General features: G+C 44.7%; 3 protein-coding genes across 8 annotated transcripts in view; 1 reads left to right on the top strand and 2 right to left on the bottom strand.

Annotated features, from left to right (window-relative positions):
- Window positions 1-1,989, bottom strand: part of RSF1 (remodeling and spacing factor 1) — a 51,370-nt gene extending 49,381 nt beyond the window's left edge. The window contains exon 1 of the mRNA XM_015852508.2: window positions 1,775-1,989. Coding sequence (XP_015707994.1) covers window positions 1,775-1,970 — 196 coding nt within the window. The 5' untranslated portion in view covers window positions 1,971-1,989. The remainder of the gene's footprint in view (window positions 1-1,774) is intronic.
- Window positions 1,990-2,088: 99 nt separating this feature from the next.
- AAMDC (adipogenesis associated Mth938 domain containing) lies at window positions 2,089-11,369 on the top strand. Of its 5 annotated transcripts, XR_014932115.1 has the most exons (6): window positions 2,256-2,316; window positions 3,150-3,237; window positions 4,073-4,223; window positions 7,270-7,365; window positions 8,079-8,307; window positions 9,137-11,369. XR_014932115.1 is itself a non-coding variant. In XM_085509775.1 (5 exons), the coding sequence occupies exons 3-5, from the start codon at window positions 4,092-4,094 to the stop codon at window positions 8,217-8,219; spliced, it is 369 nt and encodes a 122-aa protein (XP_085365901.1). In that variant the 5' UTR covers window positions 2,089-2,203; window positions 3,150-3,237; window positions 4,073-4,091; the 3' UTR covers window positions 8,220-9,067. The 5 variants fall into 5 exon arrangements, 3 of the variants coding, with proteins under 3 accessions (XP_085365901.1, XP_015707998.1, XP_032298172.1); XM_085509775.1 differs by lacking the exons at window positions 2,256-2,316; window positions 9,137-11,369 and adding an exon at window positions 2,089-2,203 and having other exon boundaries at window positions 8,079-9,067; XR_014932113.1 differs by lacking the exon at window positions 3,150-3,237 and having other exon boundaries at window positions 9,137-9,389.
- The window catches only part of INTS4 (integrator complex subunit 4), a 30,148-nt gene continuing 19,236 nt past the window's right edge, over window positions 9,327-20,238 (bottom strand). Inside the window, exons 16-23 of one of the 2 annotated variants that reach the window (XM_015852510.2) lie at window positions 20,113-20,206; window positions 18,520-18,600; window positions 16,500-16,630; window positions 15,941-16,000; window positions 14,865-15,024; window positions 14,420-14,563; window positions 13,605-13,725; window positions 9,327-12,268 (exon numbers count right to left, since the gene is read on the bottom strand). In XM_015852510.2, the coding sequence (XP_015707996.2) occupies window positions 12,075-12,268; window positions 13,605-13,725; window positions 14,420-14,563; window positions 14,865-15,024; window positions 15,941-16,000; window positions 16,500-16,630; window positions 18,520-18,600; window positions 20,113-20,206 (985 nt within the window). In that variant the 3' untranslated portion in view covers window positions 9,327-12,074. The remainder of the gene's footprint in view (window positions 12,269-13,604; window positions 13,726-14,419; window positions 14,564-14,864; window positions 15,025-15,940; window positions 16,001-16,499; window positions 16,631-18,519; window positions 18,601-20,112; window positions 20,207-20,238) is intronic. The other variant, XM_015852509.3, reaches the window with a different exon arrangement.

Raw genomic sequence — 20,238 nt, 5'->3', positions numbered from 1 at the left:
TCTGATATAATAATATACCTTTAATATTACTTTATTCTGCAGTCCACACACAAGAAAAATACATGATAATTGACATTTTTTCCATGCACTGAGCTTAGTTATCTTCACAGACATTACTTAACATTAATATTTTCATTGCAAATGCAATTGCAAATATTGAAGCATGTCAATAGCTTTTCTTCATAAGGTCAGCAAAACTTGAACAATACTTCTATGATTTACCTTTTATATAATGTAACAGGTAGAGGAACGCAAGGGAAATGTAAAATAAACGCCTGTGTTTCCATGAGTTAACCCTATTTTTTGGAAGTTAGTGGATCTCATTTTCCCTTTTCATATTCATTATGTATTGGACAGCGTAAGGAGCAGTAAATGAACCGTATTACGTTTTGGCTGGGGTGAACTCACAGATAAAAGCAATCTCATTCCATGGCAAAGCTCCCCCCACACCCATTTATCCCCAAACCCCTACAATGAGGGTGGTATGATGGGGAAGGAGTCAAATCTGGGGGGAATGCTGTGCTATATGGCCCCAAAGCAGCCCTGGGCTGGGATTCTCCAGCAGCAGGAAGTTTCTATGGGGCCTACCGAGCATGCGCTGTGAGCCCAGCAGTCTCCCTATGTGGCAAGAGTGCAGAGGCAACAAGCAAACCAATAATCGAGGCAGAGAGCAACAAGCACCTTCCCCCTCTGGATCCCTGCTGGCATCACTCTCCTAGGCCCCGTGCTGCTGCCCAAGGCCTTCCTGCAGCCATCAGAGGGAGATCGGGGTCTGGCATCCTAAACCTTGCTATGCCGAAGGGAGAGCAGAGGAGGAGCAGACAAGGCATCCTCTGCCTCTACCAGCTCATAGGGTGTCATGGGGGTGAGCGAGGAAGAAGCTCAGAGCCCCCCATCCCAGTTGTGAGAGGAGGAAGGGGGGGAGGAAAGGATGGAGCACAGCACAATGGATTGGGGGGGGGGGGGGGGGGGGGCGAGGGAGGAGGAGATCGCCCACAATAGCAGCGCTTTGGGGTGGGGGGTTGGGGGGGGGGGGGGGAAGGCTTCTGTGTGCCCCCCCAGCACATACACAGAGCGGGGAGGAGACCCCTTTTCTTTCCTCACCCCACATAGAGGAGGAGGGGAGAGGGAGGGGAGAAGGGGAGAGGTAGAAGGCACTGCCCTGTACCCCTCCCCACTCTTTTTGGTTTAGGGAAGAAGTAGAAAGGGACGCAGTCTGGGGGGGGGAGGGGGGGGTGAGGGGAGGGGCACAGCGGCAACCCCCAGGCAGTGGGGAAGAGAGAGAGGGGGGGGAAGAGACCTAATGCAACCATTGGCCTAAACAAACAAACAAAAAAAAATTATTTAAGATAAGCTTAAATAACAGAGAGCTGATGTTGGGGGGGGGGGGGGGAGGCAGAGCACTGAGGGGGGTCACCACCACCTTCCAGCTCCTCAATGAAGGGGTTGGGGGACAGAAAGGCATCACCCCAACCCCTTCAACAACTACCCCTGTATGAGAGGGTATGAGAGGGTAAAAGAGGTTCAATCCTTCCCCCCCCAGCCCCCCCCAGGGCTTCACTCCGGGAATCCCAGGCCCCTCCTCTCCCTCATCGCGCTCCACCCCCGGGGCTGGGAGGAGGCGGGGGGGGAACAGCCCCGGCCCCCCCCTCATACACACAACCCCAGCGCCCCTCACAGCGCGGCCTGCCCCTTCCCTAAAGCGCTGAGACGAAGGAAAGAAGGGAAAAATGAGAGGGAAAAGCTGAAGGAAGGGACCCCCCAGGCCGCTCACCCTGATCTCCAGGTTCCTGTGGAGGCTGCAAGACTCGTTCCAGATCGGGGAAAGGCAACTCGGGGAGATCCAACAAAGCACCGTAACGTTCGAGGAATGAACAAACGACGGCGAAGTTAGGCCAAGAACCCGGACAACACGGGCCGGCTGGAGGAGGGGGAGGCGGCGATGGAGCCGGAGGAGCCGCCGCCGCCATCTTGGAGCCGGGGATGGAGAAGGAGCTGGGGAGGGGGCGGGGAGGGAGGGGGCGCTGCCGAGCTGCGCGCCGCCACGATCCCACAATACACCGCGACACGGGGGGCGGCGGCCAGAGCGAGTCCGGGCGGCTCCGCGTGCGGCACGGGAATGAAAACAAGGCGGGGCGACAGGGGGTATTTATAAGGGGGCGGGGCCTCGGTGTGACGCGACCAATGGGAGGAGGCGTATGAGGTGAGGGGGTGGAGCCTAGAGGCGACGCTGGCCAATGAGGGAGGAGGTGGGCGGGGCTTCGCGCTCTCCCGGCTGTGGTGGTGGTTGCCGGGTTGGGGTCGCGCGGGTGGCGGGTGAGTGAGGCGGGTAACGGTCGTAACGGCTCCACAGAGCTGAGGGGACGGGCGGGAACGGGCGGCAATGAGGGGAGACTATGGGGTGAGAACATGGGGTGAGTAGGGCTGACCGCCGAGCTATGCGAGTTTAGGCCTTGCCTGACTTGTGGAAACAAACTCTATACTTCAGTTCGTGTTCCCGTGGGGTCTCAGCAGCTCTTTTTCCCCGTTTAAGTTGTCTTTCTTCACACCTTTCGCTCTTTTTCCCCGTTTAAGACGCCTTTCTTCACACCTTTCTGGTTCTCTTTATCAGTGTTAAAGAAATACTTTGCTCTCTGGGTCATATGGCTTTGAGGTTTGTGTCAGCTCCTGCCGCTTCTGAATGGTCTGTTGTGCCTTTCCCCTTTGGTTTTGTGGGTTCTAATGGATGTTTATGTGAACCTGTTGCATTGCAGATATGTGAGGAGCAATGTATTAACCCAGGCAAATAGTGCTTCCCTGTTGTAGCTGCGTGCCTGGCTTCCTATTTAGTAAAGCACTTGTACCTGTATTAATTCACAAAGCAGCAAAGAAATAATTGCCCTGTTATTCTCTGGGCAGCCTGTGCTGAATCCAAAGTGATGCTGCTCTTCCTTCATGTGGTGTTAGAAGCAGAGCACTGAGATGGAGGTCACATCGTGCTGCTGTTTGTTTGCATAGGAAGACAGTCCGAAGATCGTCTTTAGAAGAGGTTAAAGCTGAAGGGCTCTTCCTTTAATGGGTGCCACTGGGAGTCTAGATCTGCTGCTGAGGGTTTCTGGGTGAGCCATGAGCACAGCTGCAGAAATAACCTTTCTATCTTTGTAATGCAGGTTTCACACCATCTTCTTCGGCTCTTAGAAGGTCATTACCTTTGTGACGCAGCAGCTGGCAGCCGTGCTAATCTAAAGCATTTCCAAGGTACCTCTGATTTGTGTCTTGCCATCCAGTGCCAGAATCCCATCAGCAACCAGACTGCGGCTCCTTGAAGGGCTGAGAAAAGGGTGTTAACTCCCATAGTGCAGCCAGGGAATGCTTTCCGAGGCATAGTCTCTGCCCTGCTGTGACTGTGATAGCTGGTCTGAAAATGACTGTGGTTAATACCAAAAAGCAGTTGCTCTATAGCACCACTGATAAGGCCTCAGCTGGAGCACTCTAACTGGTTTTAGGAAGCACTTCAAAGGAAGATGCAGAGGGGGAAAATGAGAAAATAAGCAGAGATTTAGAAAATATGACTGATGGAAAGGCCAAGAGGAACAGAGATTTATTTAACCTCAAAGAGAGAAACAAAGACTCAAGGGTGGGTACCTTAAGTCTTCAGGAAAGCAAAAGATGGTGGAGGGGATAAAGACTAAGCTGTTTTCCTTGTCTACAACCAAAATGTTTGGAAATGATAGCTTTAATCTGAAACAGTGAGGACTGAGATCTGAGAGAAGATGTTATTTGTGTGCTTATCTGTCCTGAGAAATGACATAGGGAGGCTTAGTGTCTGAAAGGAATGTCTAAGGAGAGGAGGCTTGGCCCCTTTGGTTGTGTGAAAGTCCAGCATCTGGATAGGGAGCAAGGAAATATGGTTTAGTGGGTTTCTGTAGGTATGTTAAAGGGAGGATGGTTGGACTAGATGATCATGTAGGTCCTTTCCAACCTTGTGATTCTATGATTCTCAGCTGCTTGATGCGAGGACATACTTACAGTTCTTTATTAACGCACTGTGTACGTTGGCCTGATGTTATGCATTTAAATATCTGTTTTTCAGACTTTGGTTCAACTCAGCAATGTCTTCCCCTGAAATTGCTTCGCTGTCTTGGGGGCAGATGAAGGTGAAAGGCTGCTCTACAACATACAAGGACTGCAAAGTGTGGCCGGGAGGAAGTCGGACTTGGGATTGGAGAGAAACTGGGACTAATGTAAGTTTGCTGTTTCTGTCCATCCCACGCTTTACACTGTGAGAGTAGTAAATAAAGATTGTCTTATGGGATAGAGAGGAGTTTATGTGAATAATCAGAAATCCACAGGAACTGAGCTTACATGTTTGGAAGAGAACAACACATGCAGTTTAATCACTTTCTTTGAGGTTCTTCTTACTGATTTTTAAGTGATAGTGTTTAGATACGGTGTCGTATGTGCTCGTTTCTCCATGGAAAGCTCAGAGCATGGCTTAACCACACAAAGACTTTCCTTCATAACCCTATACCAAGTGAATACCCTTACAGTTTTTGTATCCCTTAAGCTTTATTTGTAAATGCTATCAGAATGTACACAAGTAAGGCAATAATATTGATGTTTCGGACTTAGAAGCAGCGTGATAACTACTGTGTTAGGAATTAAATGTTGATAAGTTCATCCTATATCGGGGCTTACACAAAGATAGTTGTATTGGCTAAAAAGATAAACCTAATCCACATTTTCTAAGCAAGGGTCAAAGCAAAAAAGACCTGCAAATGGATCAGGTCTTGGAGTCAGCTGTACCCATGTAGGCCCTTCTAGACACTGCTGTATTCATTTTAATAGAACTTTAGTTTTGGTTTTGGAATTCCAATATAATCTTTAGGGAATAGGATTTGTTAAGCTGTTGGAGTTCAGTCTATAAAGAGTATATAATGCTGTAGCTTTTTTGTTTTTCAAGAGGAATCCATGTTTTAACAGTAATGATTCCCCTGGTTTAAATACATACATGGCTGGAGATACAGAACAAATGTAGCAGCTGAAACGTTCCTGATGGTTTCAACTTAATCCCATTTTTATTTCCTTCCAACCATCTGAAAACAGTTTCAGATCACAGCCACCTACTAACATTCAGGGGGGTGTGTTTTCCTTTTAAAGTATCAGACAGAAGGTGTCAGGTGATAGGGACGACTTTAACTCTGGGGAAGTTATTGGATAAATCCTCCATTGAAACAGGAGAGTTGAACTTGTTAAATGAAAATAAACTAGTTGGGTTATTCAGAGAAGCGGATATTGTGCATCATCATTAAGCAGAAAAAAAAAAATCAAAACCCATTACTTTAAGTTTTTCCATAGAGGCCACTTGTAAAGCTTCTTCCTGAGGACAGTTCCATCACTCTTACAGCTATGGCAGCCACAGAGTTTGGTGATTCAGTTTAAAACTGAATAGCAAGCAACAAATACAGAGCTGGAATGATGTTTTTCAAGGCTGCAGCTCTGAGTCTAGAAAAATTACAAAGGATTTAATTCGATCATTACTGGAAACAGAATTCACTGGATTCATTTTCTGCACATTTCCTCATGGTAGACTGCAGTGCATCTGCATTTGCTGGGTATGTTTTACCTGGGGCTAGGTGGAGCTGCTCCCTGTGTTTGGTAAGAGGGCAGTGTTCCTCGTGTCCTCCACTCCAGCTAGAAGTAAATCCTTTCCTTCTCTGCTATCAAACCAATGCCTGGTAGGCAATTATTTCATCAGGAAGAACTGTACAACTTGCTGTGCGAGATTCTGTAACTAAGCACTAATAAATAGCTCATATGACCTTAACCCTTGGGGATAAAAGGCAGCCTCCCTCACTGGCTGTGTTTCAGTGCCATCTGCTAATGGGAGAAAAACAGTCCTGACAAGAAGACCAGGGAGCAAAACAGGCAAGAAATTCTGCTGCCCTCTCTCCTTCCCTCCTGCTGGCACAGGAATTATCTGCAGTGACACAGTTATTCCATCATGTTGCATGTTTTCTCTAATGATCAGTTTTCCTACTGGTGGAAGCCCTCTGATCAGAGTGCCTTGTATAGGAAGTTCAAATCCTTTTGTTCCATGGCTTTCATGGCTCAGCAGTACTTACTGTGTGATAGCAAACCTTCCCCAGCAATCTAATTGCAGTCAACTATCCTTGTTTTGTCTAAACTTTGAGTCTACCTTAAAAACCCTAAAGGGAAATCATTACCTATTCTGTCGTAAACGCATACGTGCAATGATTTGGCCTGATAAAGCTCTGCAGCTGAAGTGGCAGTTTAGGTATGGATATCAAATCTCAATGCACTTAAAGAGAATGAAGCTTGGAGAACCAGAAAAGCGACTCATCTCTTGCTGAAATTCCAGACATCTTGATGTTAATTCATTGAAATCATGTAGTGGTGAGTATAGGATAGGATAGGGGATAAAGATTTATGGGCATCTCCATTCAAATAATGTTTGGCAGAAGTCTGCTATGGCATTACCCACTTAATGGGAGAAAACAGACTCAGTCCTCTCAGAAAATACTTAAGAATCGTATTTGAGAAGATACAGAATACATTAAAATTGAAGCTAAGGGGAGAGTTAGTGTGACATCATAATGATATCATTTAATATCACGTGTCTATTTCTGGATTTGCATGCTGGAAGTGTATTAGTACTATAGTGAATGTGCAATCAAAGTGCTGTTACAGATCATTTTTCTTTCTTTAGAAAGAGTTTGGTTTCAGAGTTTCTTTCTCAAAATTAAGAATAGAACAGAAATTGAAGATCTGAAGTACAATGAAGCCAAGCGGCATTAAAGTCCTCTTCAGTAAATGAGATTTACAAAGTAAACAAGAAAGGAATTTAATCATTTTAGTTGTAATTAAAGTGAGTAAACTTGAGCTTGCCACAGTCTGTATTAAAAACAGGTTCTGTTCACTTTGAAAACAAACAGCAGTGCATTGTGTTTTATTGATCTCAGCGTTAATGCTGATAAAATGCCAGTTGTTAGACATAGATGTTATGTTGTAGGTCCGTACCATGTATCATTTCATTTTTAACTACTTAAGAAAAACATCTTCATTGCCAACCATTGATTTACTGTCATCCTTCATCTGAGGGTAAAATACCTTTTAAAATTGCCACTGTTAGTGTGCACACAGGAGCTGGTTTACACCTTGGGATTGCTCCTTTATCCTGCTAATCTAAGGACTGATCCAAACGCAGAGTAGCCTTCCAGGCTGGTGCTGTCAGTACATGGACTATGTCTTTCTTTCCCTCGCACTTAGCATTCTCCAGGAGTGCAGCCAGCTGACCTTGAAGAAGTTGTCAAGAAGGGTGTTAAAACTCTCGTCATTGGCCGTGGCATGAGTGAGGCTCTGCAGGTAGGTTTTTGTTCCCCAATAAGCCTAAACTAGAGTTGTTTGTTTGCTTTCCTCTTCTGGAGGGTGGGTTAAAAATCCACAATGCTTTACTAAAAGCAAAGAACTTGGGGTTGCTGAATTAACTGGACTGAACTGCTGCCAGGAGTGATTCTCTTCCTGAAAGAAGCAGCATTTGAGCTCCTCTGTCTTGGTGTCAGTGTCAAACAGAAAATAGACTTACATTCTGCTGCAAAAGCAATTTAAACAAGGAGATTATTTTTAACAATGTCATTAGTCCCTGCTCTTAGAACAGGTTGTGAACTGGCGTTAGCCTGCTGTAAATACCCCGATAATTAAGGCCTTTTTGTCACTGGTGTTGGCTGTTGTGCTTGCAGCAGGTTAGCCAGGTCCAGAAGGCTGAGAAGGGCTGAGCTTCCCTTCAGGAGAAACAATTCTTCAGGTTTCTATTAATTTCTATTAATTACCTTCAGCTCAAATTCTGTCCCCTCCTTATAAGAAGCTGCACTTTAAACTGCATTCAGGAAGAGTGGGAAGTTTGCTTATAGTGGCTTTATTGAAAAGAAAATATGGTGTTTATCTTGAAGATACACTATTAGTTTGTCTACTACCAATGGACCTACAAACAGATGGCATCAGTACTAAGAAATGCCAGCAGCCTCATGCTGCAGAGGGGAGAATTACCTAATGGCTGCTTTTTCCTTTCCTCTTCTCAGGTTCCTCCATCTACTGTGGATTATCTTAAGAAAAATGGGATTGATGTGTTGGTGTTGCAGACGGAGAAGGCAGTGTTAGAGTACAACGCCCTGGCTGCTCAGGGTGTCAAAGTGGGGGGAGTCTTCCACTCAACGTGCTGAAGCGCTGCCGCTCTGCAGCCTGCCCTGACCTCAGCCAAGCGCTGGGCATGCCTTGGCTGCATCAAATTACACTCAGCACAGTGGGGAGGTGCGTGCCAATGCATTAATGTGTGCTGCAAAGCTAAAATGCAAGGGCAGCTTATGAGTTCAGGGTTTAAACAGAGTGCTGTTAATGAAATCTTTAAACTGCACAACGATTTGCATACGTTGCTTGGGATTGAGCTAATCTTCCTCTGAAGACTGTCTGCATTCTGGTTACTTTTCGGCTAAATTAATGAACTCTGGTTAATTTTTGGCTAAATTAAGACACTAAGTTGTGAATGCTTTGATTAGGAAACAGTGCAGAGTTACATTATTAGCTACTGCAGCATAGCCATAAAATATCTGATGATGACAGTCAAGTGATAAGTATGAAGTGGCGGCAAAGGATCACTTTATAAATGAGTTTAATAAAGAAATAAAACATAAGGGAGACCCAGAGCAACAGCTCTGCCTCCTGCTGGTGAACTCTCTCAGGGTATAACCTAACACTCTGCTTTACGCAGGGCATACAAAAAGCTGCCTAGAGGGAGTGAACAGAAGCTGTGCCTTAACCATTTTTATCATTCATTGAAATTGAGTTGTGGAATATGTTTCTATGTGAAAGTACCTGATTAAAATGAAAGTAAGTCCCTACCTGCTTAAAATGATCAGGAAGATCTGACACAGAACTGCTTGTAGGAAATCAGTCTAGGTTGCTACTAGCAAGCTGGGGATGGAGATAGAATTCTTACCCAGCAGTAGCTGCTGATTTAAACGTGACAAGTGTGTTACACTGAAGAAATTAAAAGTTCTTCCAGTTGCTGTTCTCCTTTTGTTTTGCCTACTTCTATTAACATTACAAGTTACTTATTGTAGGTTCCTTTCTCTTCCACCAGACTCGCTCAGTTCTTCATTGGCACAGATCAAGTCTGAGCCTATTAGCAAAAGAACAGAGATGCTGAGAAAAGCCCTGAGGCACTCGGAGCTGTCCAGGGGGCAGCAGAGAAGCTCGGATGGGTGTGAGAAGTAGATTGCTTTCCCAAGCCCCAAGAATAACCCTTTACAAATGACTCCACTCTCTTACTATTTGTTCTAGTAATCATTTTATCTGATAAAAACACAGTGTGGCATAAAAGCGAAGGAAAGCTCTGTGCTTGTAAGTTTTATCTTGCCATCTCCTAATTGCAGCAGTACTTTTTAATAGCGTGGCCATATTTGAGGCACAACCCTGACCTGAACCAGCAAGAACTGCCTTTTCAGCTGCATCTCTTTGCAAACATTGTGATATTTTCCTGAATAACCGAGGCCCAGAAACCTGCAGCCTCATGAGAATGCCAGAAACCACCTCTGCCTCTGCACTGTGTGCAGACCTGTATTCATTACTGTTAGCTGATAGTGGAAAGCAGCTGCTTCTTGATCACAGTTTGATATTTGTGTTACTTCATCATCTTTTGGGCCTTGAACAGGAAGAGGCTTTCATTAAGGGGATAATTCCTGTTTCTTTAATGCTGTTTCTCTTCTTGGAAACACCTTATTTTTCCCTTCAGTTTTTGTTTGCTGGGTTGTTTTCTACTGTTGTCTGGTACTGAAATAGTTTATTTGAATGGAGCCCCCTTCAGAAGGAGGAGAAAGACACTGAGATCAGCACCACAGGCTCCTGTACTGCTGCTACACGTTGTGTTCTTCCATGGAGCAGCACAGCCTGCTTTGCACTGCCAGGTGACTCTTAGAGGTGTGTCCTGCCCAGCTTTGAGGTGCAGGCTCTTCACTGTTCCTTCCATTTGGTAACCAGTAGGAGACAGAAGATTCCACTTCTATCACAGGGTGCTGCAGCCTGCAGAGGAAGGGAAACCGCTAAGTTGTGGTTCCCCTATTTCAGGGTAAATTGTGAAGTCTCACTGCTGTCAGTACCAGATTTCCAGGAGATAACCTGCTGCTGGTCTTCTCCAGCTTTACCTTCTGTCACTGCTTTCTGAGTCAGCTTTGTCGCCACACAAGTCGGCTCTGCTTGGGCTGCTCTGCTTACCCAAAGCCCCCTTTCCTCCTCGGTGCACAGTGTAAACAGCTGGGACTGATTCATCAAAATTCAACCCAAGCTCAAAATGCTCTATTACGTCTCTGCTTTCAGCTACAGCCATCAGTCATTCGTTAGACAATTCGTACAATCTCATTGCCCAAATCATGGGAACATGGTTTATATAGGGCAGGGCTTCTTCCATTGCTTCTCTGCTTCCCCCAGAAAGCAATCTCCCACCCCAGCACCCTCGTTACACAGAGCAGGGCTGGGCTGGCAGCCAGTGAGCTTCCACCCAGCTGTTCTACCATCCACAGGCCTTATCTGTGTGGAGCAGCATGCCTGAGCTGGCAGCAGAGAGATACAGGCCATAAAAAGGCTCCAACAAACCAAATGCATCATGAGCAGCATTTACAAGCCTTCAGACTTGAGCATGAGGCTTCAGTAATACTGCAAGAGTGAACTGCAGGCTAACCCCAACCCAGTACCTGCTGCAGGGACTAAACAAGCACGAGTGACATGAGGTAAAAATGGTGATTCTATCTCTGACTTTGTCAAAAGATTTGAGAACACCAGAGGAAACCCATCTCCCTGCTCTGGAACCCAAGAAGAGGCCCATATGGTCATATCTGAATGCATGTCCCACTCTTCTTTCTTTGGGGTGATCTTTTTTTGCACTCTTTGCAGTGTGCAGTTATAACAGCACATAATTAAGATATATGAAAGTATGATTCTATGAAAGCCATGCTGCATCTGAGTTGATACCCCAACCACCAGCTCTGTCCTTAATGCAAAGATGTATTAAGCATTCCTGATAACTGATAATTTACTTTCTAAGTTCTATGGAATTGACCTAATTAATTCCAGTGGACTTAAGTGACCTGGTAATGAAGCTCCCATTAAAGGCATACAAAGCTAGGCCATGTTTAACTAAGGTTAAGTATGGATTTCTCATATAAGAAATATATATATATATACACATATATGACTATTTGTATGCGCACATATATATATGTACACAGTCACAAGTATCACAAAAGCCTCACAGTAATCTATTAGACCATGCAGGCTGGCATGTTTACTTGTGCAATAAACATATTAGCATCAGTTTTCCAGTTTTATTGTGGGAAAGTACATAATGAGTTTTGCATAAGTATTTATACTCATCTCTGTGCGACTGAAAAGTACTTTGCTGCTTTGTTGAGCCACTCACCCTCCTTCCCCCAGAACCTCTGTGCTTCCAACATAAGGGGCAGAAGTGTTGTGTGTCCTGCTCACTAAGTTCTGCTTGTACCAACTCCCAGCATTAACAACCTGTGCCCTCTCCCAGCTGTCCAAGCTCCAGCACAGCTGTACAGGGCACACGTCAGGATGCAGCCTGCAGTTCCACTTGGAGATTAATTTCCTTTGCCAGCACAACTGAATTATTTTTGCTAAGAAAATAGATGCCAATGCACAAGTTTCAGAGAATTACCAAAGCACAGATTGATGTGCCTTAGCATTTATGTAGTAAATAGCTTCAGCAGAAAACCCAGAGGCCTGGAAGAGACTTCAGCCCAATGCAGTTATTGCTGGAATGCTGACTGAGAACTGTCTTCATTTGTTGATTCAACATAGAAAAAACTGTGTTTTCATGAAGCTGTCCTGAATTATTTGAGTAACTCCTTATCAGTCTATCACTGTGTGGCAGAGGAGCCCAACTGTTCTTCATCAGCCTTACTCTTATGGATGACAGCTGGATTCAGTACCTTGGGACACAGAATACTGTTTTCAGTTTTATCCAACAATCCCATAAAGGTATTTCTTGTAGAGGTATTTCTTCACCGCCTTGCAGGTTTGGGCATTATGTACACCTTGACAGGTTTGCTGAAGGGGATGGTCCCCTCGATGCCATTCTCTGGCTGTGGCAGAGCCTCCAGGCTCTCGTTCCAGGTGGATTTGGCAATCTTGGCGGCTGCTTTGCTCCTGTTGGAATTGTAGGCCAGCAGCAGCCTCACTTCAATCTGACACGGCTCTGATGGGAAAGAACAGAACAAACCAAACATGGAATCATACAGGTTGAAAAAGACCACTGAGATCGAGTCCAACCATCATCCCATCACCGCCATGCCCACCGACCACGTCCATAAGTGCTGCCGTCACCAACAAGCAGTGCTGAGCGTCTGATCACACCAGATGGAGCACAATAGATAACCATTTCCCACAGTTGTACTGCAGGCTCAGCCAACAACTCCCTAAAATCCATCATTTTGCCACAGCATCAGCTTTCAGTCACCTCCTTCTGCTTCTACTACTACTACTGCTTCTACTTAACCTGTACTTTGTGCTTGGACGTCCTCCTTTGTAAGCACATGCTTTCCTCTATGGTTTTAATTACCTCAATTCATAAAAAAGAAACTAATTTGTCCACTTTGTCAACTGAGCGTGTCCTCTCAGCCCCCCCCCCCAGCTTGATGTCCTCACCACCTGTGTAATGCTTAAGCACCAATGTTAGAGTTCTTAACTTAAATAACTGCTAATGGGGAGACACCAGAACAGAATCCCATAGGCCCCATTTGAAACACCCTTTCAGCACATGCTGCAAAAGCAGAAATAAGGACCTAATTCAGCTCCTGCTACAGAATCCACTTTGAAATCTCGATACTCCTGAGTGTAGGAACAATACCATTTTTCTTCTCCAGAACTAAAAAGATAAGCAGTTTGAACGAATTCATTACAGAAATGCAACGTAAAATGGAGTAACTAAAAGGGAAAACTGCACTGAACAAAATAAATCCACTAATTAAAAATATAGATTGCCAAATCCTATTTAGCAGAAAAAAGTGCTCAAAAATATACATACCCCACTCTCGAATTATGTGAAGGGTTTAAAAGAAAATGGGAGAGAGGAGTTGCAAAACTATATATTCTTTGCTTTTGTTGTCTGAAGCCCACAAACCGATTACGGCAGCGCATTCGTTGAGAGGTGTGAATGCTGTCTATGATTGAACGTGGATGTGGGAGTCACCAGGGATATGGGGTGTTTTTTTAGGACATTCAAAGGGTGAAAGTTTAATCAGCAGTGAAATTACGCTGTTGAGTACACACGGTTCCAAAGGTTCTCTGCCGTGCTCAACTACCTGTCAGATCCAAAACAATGAACTACAATGAATCAGTCTGCCATGACTCCTTGCCTTTAAATGAGGATGCAAGGCCTGACTCCAGCAACGAATCTTACCCTGCACTGCTATGAGTAAAATGCTCCAGATCAACACCCCCTATACAGCCTGTGATCCTCAGAGCTTCTAGGACTGTGGGCACATAAGAGATGGGAATCACACACTCCCATGAACCTGTATTGATAACATTACCTGTCCAGGCTGTGTGAGAGAGGTAGACCTGAGTTATCAGTCTGTGCCTTCCAGGACCAGGATTTCTGAAGTCAGCTGGCTTGGGATGGATTAACTGTGCCTGCCCATCTGGATACAATACCTATAAAAATAAGCAGAACCAAAATAGATGTATGGTAACTGGACTGGGCTTTTGTACATTGCGCACTAATTCTGGTGCTTTCTGTTCAAGCTCCGACTGCAGGAAGGTGTGCTTTAGCTCAGAGCCAGGAGCCCAGCTGATCTATATTTAAAGGCCACGCAATTCTGCATTGACCATTTAAACCCACGACATGAAGGAAAAGGTATCACCTTCTTCCTCTGCACTGTCAAGATCTTAGTTACTCTGCTTGAATCATACCATACCCTTCTTAACTGCAGCTTAGTTGATGGTAATGATTCAACAGCAGGAAGAAAACTGAGTGTTAAATACGGAGAGCCAAAGGCATGCCAACTGCTGCAGTGCTCAGAACACCTCCTTTTGCTCCTCCTTCCAATATACAAGCAGGTGGATGTTCACCCCCACGTTTGTACTTCAGTCCATAATGTGCTGGGCATATGAGTGAAAGCAGCATAGCACACACAGAGCACAGAATGCTTTCAAAGGGCTCAGAGCAAACTCCCAGAACAACAGAAGTGATCCCAGTGCACTACGCACAAGACAGTTTTGCATGTGAGGTTACACCACAGAAATCCAAGAGCGTTAAGGTGTGAAACTGTTGGCAGTCAGGAAGTATTGACTTCCTCATGAAAGCTCCCCCCAAAACAAAATCATATTTGCATTTGTGGCTGCTTACCTGAACTTTAACAGTTCCTTGGGGATCCTGCACGTGTTCCAGGGTTGCATCCACATCCAGTGCCACCACTAACCCCGACGTAAACCTCAGGGGGTTATCGGATTCACCGGTTGGCTCGATGATGTTTGCACTAGCTCTATGGAGCTGGCAGAGGCAAAGTTGTTGGTGAAAATAAAGGAGAGGAAAAAGAAAAAAGAAAAGGAGTATTGAATCACTGTTGTTCTTAAGAGGAATTTTGCATGAGCTACACATCACTTGACATACTGCCAAGAATTAACCCTGAATTTCAGCCATAATCCCAGAGATAATAGGTATTGAGAAGCAATCGCCTGAAGAACTGATATGCTCCAGCTTTCTGCTCAGTTGCAAATAAGAGCTTTGTGGTCTATCAGGGACTACATGGCAGCCAAAGACACTCTGCAAGGCTACTGCATTCCAAACTGACCTGCTCTGGAAGAGGAAGGTGGAGGAAGGTACTTTGTCGTAGCGTTGTCTGAAGAATCTTGACCACTTCTGAAGGCTTGGATGTCACCAGCCTGGGCATTAAGTCCAGCAGTTTATCTACAAAACTGCCCTGCATTTGTGGGAGCTCTGAGATGAAACATCTGTATTTAAAAAAAAAAAAATAAGAAAAAAATGAAGTACTTATTTCAACATTTTGAGTGGTTTCATTATCTTTAGCCAAGCTATTTAATCTTTATAATGAGTTACAATGACAAAATAAGATATGGAGATTCCACTCCCAATGCACGTCTCATATTAAGATAATTTTGGCTTCTGGTTTTCAAGTTGACAACACCAAGGGCTTTGGAGGACACATCTCTAAGTCCTGCCTCAATAAAGAGCCAAGAAGGGAAGGTTTGCACAGAAAGAGCTGGAAACATTGAGGTAAATAAAAACCTATAAAAACACACCCATGGGAGCTAAGTGCTGTAAGGATTTATCTACAGAGATTGCACATGCAGCTGTAACACTGTTTTGATAGCAAGAGTGCTAATTAAGTGAAGTGACGGGTCACAGGCAATTCCAACACCCAGCATTCCATCTCTACGCCTCAAGAGAGAAACAGTCGGGTGAATAATGCCACTCCTATTACTGCTGCCTTGTATAACTCCAGAGATGGGTACTTCTCAAGGATGACATGTATCCGCCTCATCCTTTATGCTGTGCGCTTTCATCCTGCTAAGCAAACAGCTGACTCACTCCAGAACGTAACGTAACCCCATACAGCCATGTGAATCGTCTGACCTCCCTGCAGAACGATTTTGCTCTACCAGTATTTCTAAGATAGTATTAATTCTTACATTTGCATAGTGAAATATTAACAGTAAACTGGAATCAGATAAAAAAACTATGCTAGCTCCAGAGGTGAAGAATAGAATGTAGAATTCATTTTATACCACGGGACAAGAGCCTTAAAAGATCATTTCAGTGGCATTATTCATTATCAGGTTACATGTGGAAGAACTATCATTAGGTTCAATACAAAAAGACGCAGAAAGAAGCAATGGGGTTTCTCACCTCTGAAAGGAATCTACTTCCTGAAGGAACTTCTCACACATCCCAAAAAGGGGTTCCACTCTGCAATGAGATCACATTGCTTGATGCAAAAATAACATAAGAAAAGTGGCTCTACAGCCGCAAGCATTTCAGTTTTGAAATCCAGTTCAAGCTCCTAGAAACTGTAAGACCTTAAAGACAATCTGAGACCACAAATGGATTTCCCACAGGAGAAAGACAAAATGGATTGTCATCATCTTCTCCACACCTGTAACCCCCTCCACAATATATCCCTTGCATTTGCACAAGGCATTAAGTTCCCAGAGCCACTGGTAGAAAACATTAAGCTTTCCACCTATAAAAACAGAACAGGCAAATCTTATGGAGCTCTATGAAAACACAGCAAATCAATGGCAACAAACATACTTATGTTCTCCTATATGTACTGAAGAAAGAACGCAGCTTTGTTCTTCAGATGGTTATCATCGTGGTGTTTTAAGTGCCTAATTTAGCCTTGCTGCTTCTTAAAACACAGCTGGAGGATACGAAGATTGCAGGTAACCCTTGGCATCACCCTTACCCTCTGGTGGTGCGTGCAGTCACGATGAGCTGTAAGGCTTTTGCTTGCAGTCTCATGTGGTGAATGATGACCACTTGTCTGCTTTCCACACCGCTGTACATGAACTCCATTTTGTACGTTTCTTCCAAGATCTGTCAGACAAACAACACGTGGGTAACAAACCATTCTGGGCTGGAGCGCTCACCGACTCCTGCTGGCTGCTCTGGAATACAAACCAAGCAGCACAGCAGAGCAGCCCCAGTGGCTCTGCTCAGGTTGTTTCAGAGCTACACTAGACAGAAACAACTTCACATTCAACAGTGCTTCATATGCTGCAGATAGAGATGGGAACCATCACAAGGTGAGCAACCTCCTGCGTTATTTTCACAGTTAAAAGCTTAGACAGCACGCTGCAGTTTTACTTATTATAGCACTGTATCTGCTGAATAGATGGGCTTAAGTAGACAAGAAAAATGCTGAAATGAACACTGCTGCATTCAGTGTAACCACACAGAAGGAAGGACTCTATTTAATAAAGATCCCCTCACCTTACTCTGATGGAAAGTGTTCTACATTCACAATCAAAACAGATAAGCCTTCCCAGCGGGCTCACATACTACTAAGAAAGGCACCCAAGAAAGACAGTTCAATTAGAGAAGATTTAAGAAGCTGATAGGCTTTTGTATCTACTCGTCTCTAGGGACAAGATGTCAACAGCAGAGAAGGGTTTGATGCACAGCAGTAGCTGCCTCTTAATACATTTTAATTAACTGGAGGCTCAAAATGTCAGCATGGCTTCCCAGCAGATCCACAAACTTGCTTTCACCCTAAATCCAGATTATTTAAAGCTTGCTTTTTCTTTTCTTTATTTAAAAAAAGGAAGTGTTTAGCTTTGTTTTTCCAGGATCAGTCAATCAAATGTTAGAGAGTAAGAATAACCTGGATTGAGTGGGACTTGTGGAGCTCATCTACCACAGTCCCTCCTCAAGGCAGGCCTAATTAGCCCAGTTAGCCACGTGTTCTGTGAACAATCCCAAAGATGAAGATTCCCCACTAACAGTCTGGGAAATCCATTTTAGTGCTTACCAATAATCACGGCAATTTTTGCTACATTACATCTACTCAGAATTTCTCGTATTCCAATTTGTATCCATCACTTCTTGTCCCACAGCAGCACATCTAAGAGTCTGTCTTTATGTGATCTATATCCTCAGATAAGGAAGTGGCATAGAGCAGTAAATCAGAACCTTCTCCAGGCTGAATAAGCCCAGAACCCTCAGCTTCTCCTTGCAGGAGAAGTGCTCCACTCCTCAGCCATCCTGAGGGTCCCCTGCTCAATTCACTGCAGTTCAGCAGTACCTTCCTTGCACAGAGACAAGCACAACTCCCCTCCAGATGTGATCTCCCCTACTGACCAGCTCCTCAACTGTTTTATCCACAGGGTTGTGGAGGGCACTCTGGTCTCTGTGCCAGTATTTCCAATTCTTTTAAGCCAGGCAGTCTGGCCAATCTTCCATCCATGTTATGATCCACTTACAGATGTGGGATCTTGCCATTTTGGTAATAAGTAATGGGAGGTTGTGTTCAAGGGTTTGAGAAAGTCAGGCTTTGTGACATCTAATGTCTTATGTCTGCAACACCAGTGCCCTCACTGTGGAAAGCAGTAAGGTTGGTCAGGCATAATTCACCCTTCGAAATGCATTTTGGCTGATCTCAATCACTTCCTTGACCTTCATTTGCTCAAAAATGGCTTTTAAGAGGACTTACTCCATAGAGTTCCCCAGAGGCCAACAGTCCACTGTTCTCCAATCTCCTTTCTTATTATTCTGGAAGATACATGGGATGTTTGCCTTTTTCCTGCAGTCCTAAATCTCCCTCAATCTCCACTTCATTTGATCTTTTGAAGCTGAAAGAAATTGCTTCACTTTGGGGAACTAAGATTTGCTTGGACAGGCTACAGCAGAAAGTCAGAAACACATCAGTACTGCAAGGCCACAGAAACTGGAATCCAAGGACTCGCCTTCAGGTGCTTCAGCCTCACCTGTTTTGCTGCAGCAGATGCTAACGCGTTCTGTTTCAGGTACAAAGGAGCTGCCACGTTCCACAGCTTCTCCTGCAAGGCCTGCAGAAGGAAACCATTAAAAAAAAGGGATGATAAATAACCATTTCAGTCTGAGCGCTCTAACACTGTGCAAGATAAACAGGGCTTGGGAGCATGCCCTCTCTGTTATATGCCAACAGGTTGCCTGAGAGAGCAGGCCAAAGGTTTCTACTTGCTTTTTAAACAGTATGGGAAACCACAGCTTGCGAACTACACACTGCTATATAAACATCCTACACAGCATTGGCAATAATGTTAACAAAGCTATGAATGAGAGACTGGCTAAGCTGCAAATTCTTCAGTATTTAAGGATAACTGTATGCAGAATATAGTCAGTGATCAGAGAAATTATAACCAATCATCACATCCTCGAGGCTAAGAGCAGGGCATCCTCAGACTGCAGCCATGGAACTGGAATACTGGAAACAATAACTGTCCTCAGAAACAAACCCACACAGTCAGTATTCCTCAGCCTTCCTGCTGACAGCTTCCACTCCCTGCTCCCCCAGAAAGATCCTGGAGTTACTGAGTGCAACACAGCTGCTGGCATTTGTACAAAAGAAACTCTATTTTCTCTTTGGTTTATGTTAAAAAGGAATTAAGAAAGCTTGACTGGAAAGAAATCTACTGAGAAGGGTGTTCTGGCATTGGTGTTCTCTCTGTCATACTGAAATTTCTATCTGTGCTATTAGAAGTTGCTTTTAATTTCAGCCACATTACTTACTTTACATCACTGATGTATTGATGACTGCTCTGCAGCTCAAGCAAAGAATGTTTGGTGCCGTGTTTATCCACTTCTCCCCATCTTTACCAGAAATACAAGAGCTCACATTCTCTTAGCTAAGGCAGGATGGCTCAGTCCAGTCAAGCTTGGAGTGAGGCAACAAAAACACTTCCAATTGCCAGCCCTCTGTATGGACTGCACCTTGTGTTGACAAAAGCTCTGGATTTCATAGGATCATAGACCAGTATGGCTTGAAAAGGACCTTAAAGACCATCCAGTTCAAACTCCTGTGATGGGCACAGCAATCAGGCTGCTCAAAGTCTATTAACACCTATCTAAAATGCCTTCTTTGGGTTATAAATGTATTCCAAGGATTTGAGAGCTGCTGTAATGCATTCCAACTGGCAGCTTCACCTTTAGCTAAGAAACTCAAATCACTTTCAGTTTTAGACAACAAAGCTTCTACCGTCTCCTTCTGGAAACTCATTTGTGATGTCCTGCCTTACCTACCTGTAGGTTACATTTTGGTGGTCACCAGCAGAGGGAAAAGCACTCTCTTAATGTGAAAGTTGCAGAGCAGTTGTCTACACTGCAACTCTATCTGAAAACAAGTTCTGCTCTGGCAAAGAAGTGTGATAGTGTATTCATTTACTTCAGTTACTTCATCAATTGTTTGCCCCAGGAGTGAAGCAGGGCTGCCTGAAATCCCCCTGATCTCCACTTCCACCAGGGATCAGCTCTCAGCACTGCCACCAGAACTGACTGGGGACGTTGTGAAGCACAGCCCACGACACCCCGCTGAATCAGACCTTAATGAGGAGCAGCTGACACTGAAGGTACGTTGCAGTGAAATCCGCCATCCCTGCCAGCTCTGACTGCAGCTCTCCAAGCCTCTGAAGATCACTGAAATAAGCAAAAGGGAGGGAGGGGGGAGG

The sequence above is a fragment of the Coturnix japonica genome, chromosome 1 (genome assembly GCF_054131305.1).
Source record: "Coturnix japonica strain WE chromosome 1, WE-NBRP24, whole genome shotgun sequence".
Lineage (NCBI taxonomy): Eukaryota > Metazoa > Chordata > Aves > Galliformes > Phasianidae > Coturnix > Coturnix japonica.
The sequence above is the reverse complement of the archived record's forward strand: the minus strand, read 5'-3'. Positions and strand labels throughout refer to the sequence as shown.

Bases quoted from the DNA above. Each gene is read 5' to 3' on its own strand.
- AAMDC (XM_085509775.1), top strand. From the start codon at position 4,092: ATGTCTTCCCCTGAAATTGCTTCGCTGTCTTGGGGGCAGATGAAGGTG. The intron at 4,224-7,269 runs GTAAGTTTGCTG...CCTCGCACTTAG, and splicing joins GGAGAGAAACTGGGACTAAT to CATTCTCCAGGAGTGCAGCC. The intron at 7,366-8,078 runs GTAGGTTTTTGT...TCCTCTTCTCAG, and splicing joins GCATGAGTGAGGCTCTGCAG to GTTCCTCCATCTACTGTGGA.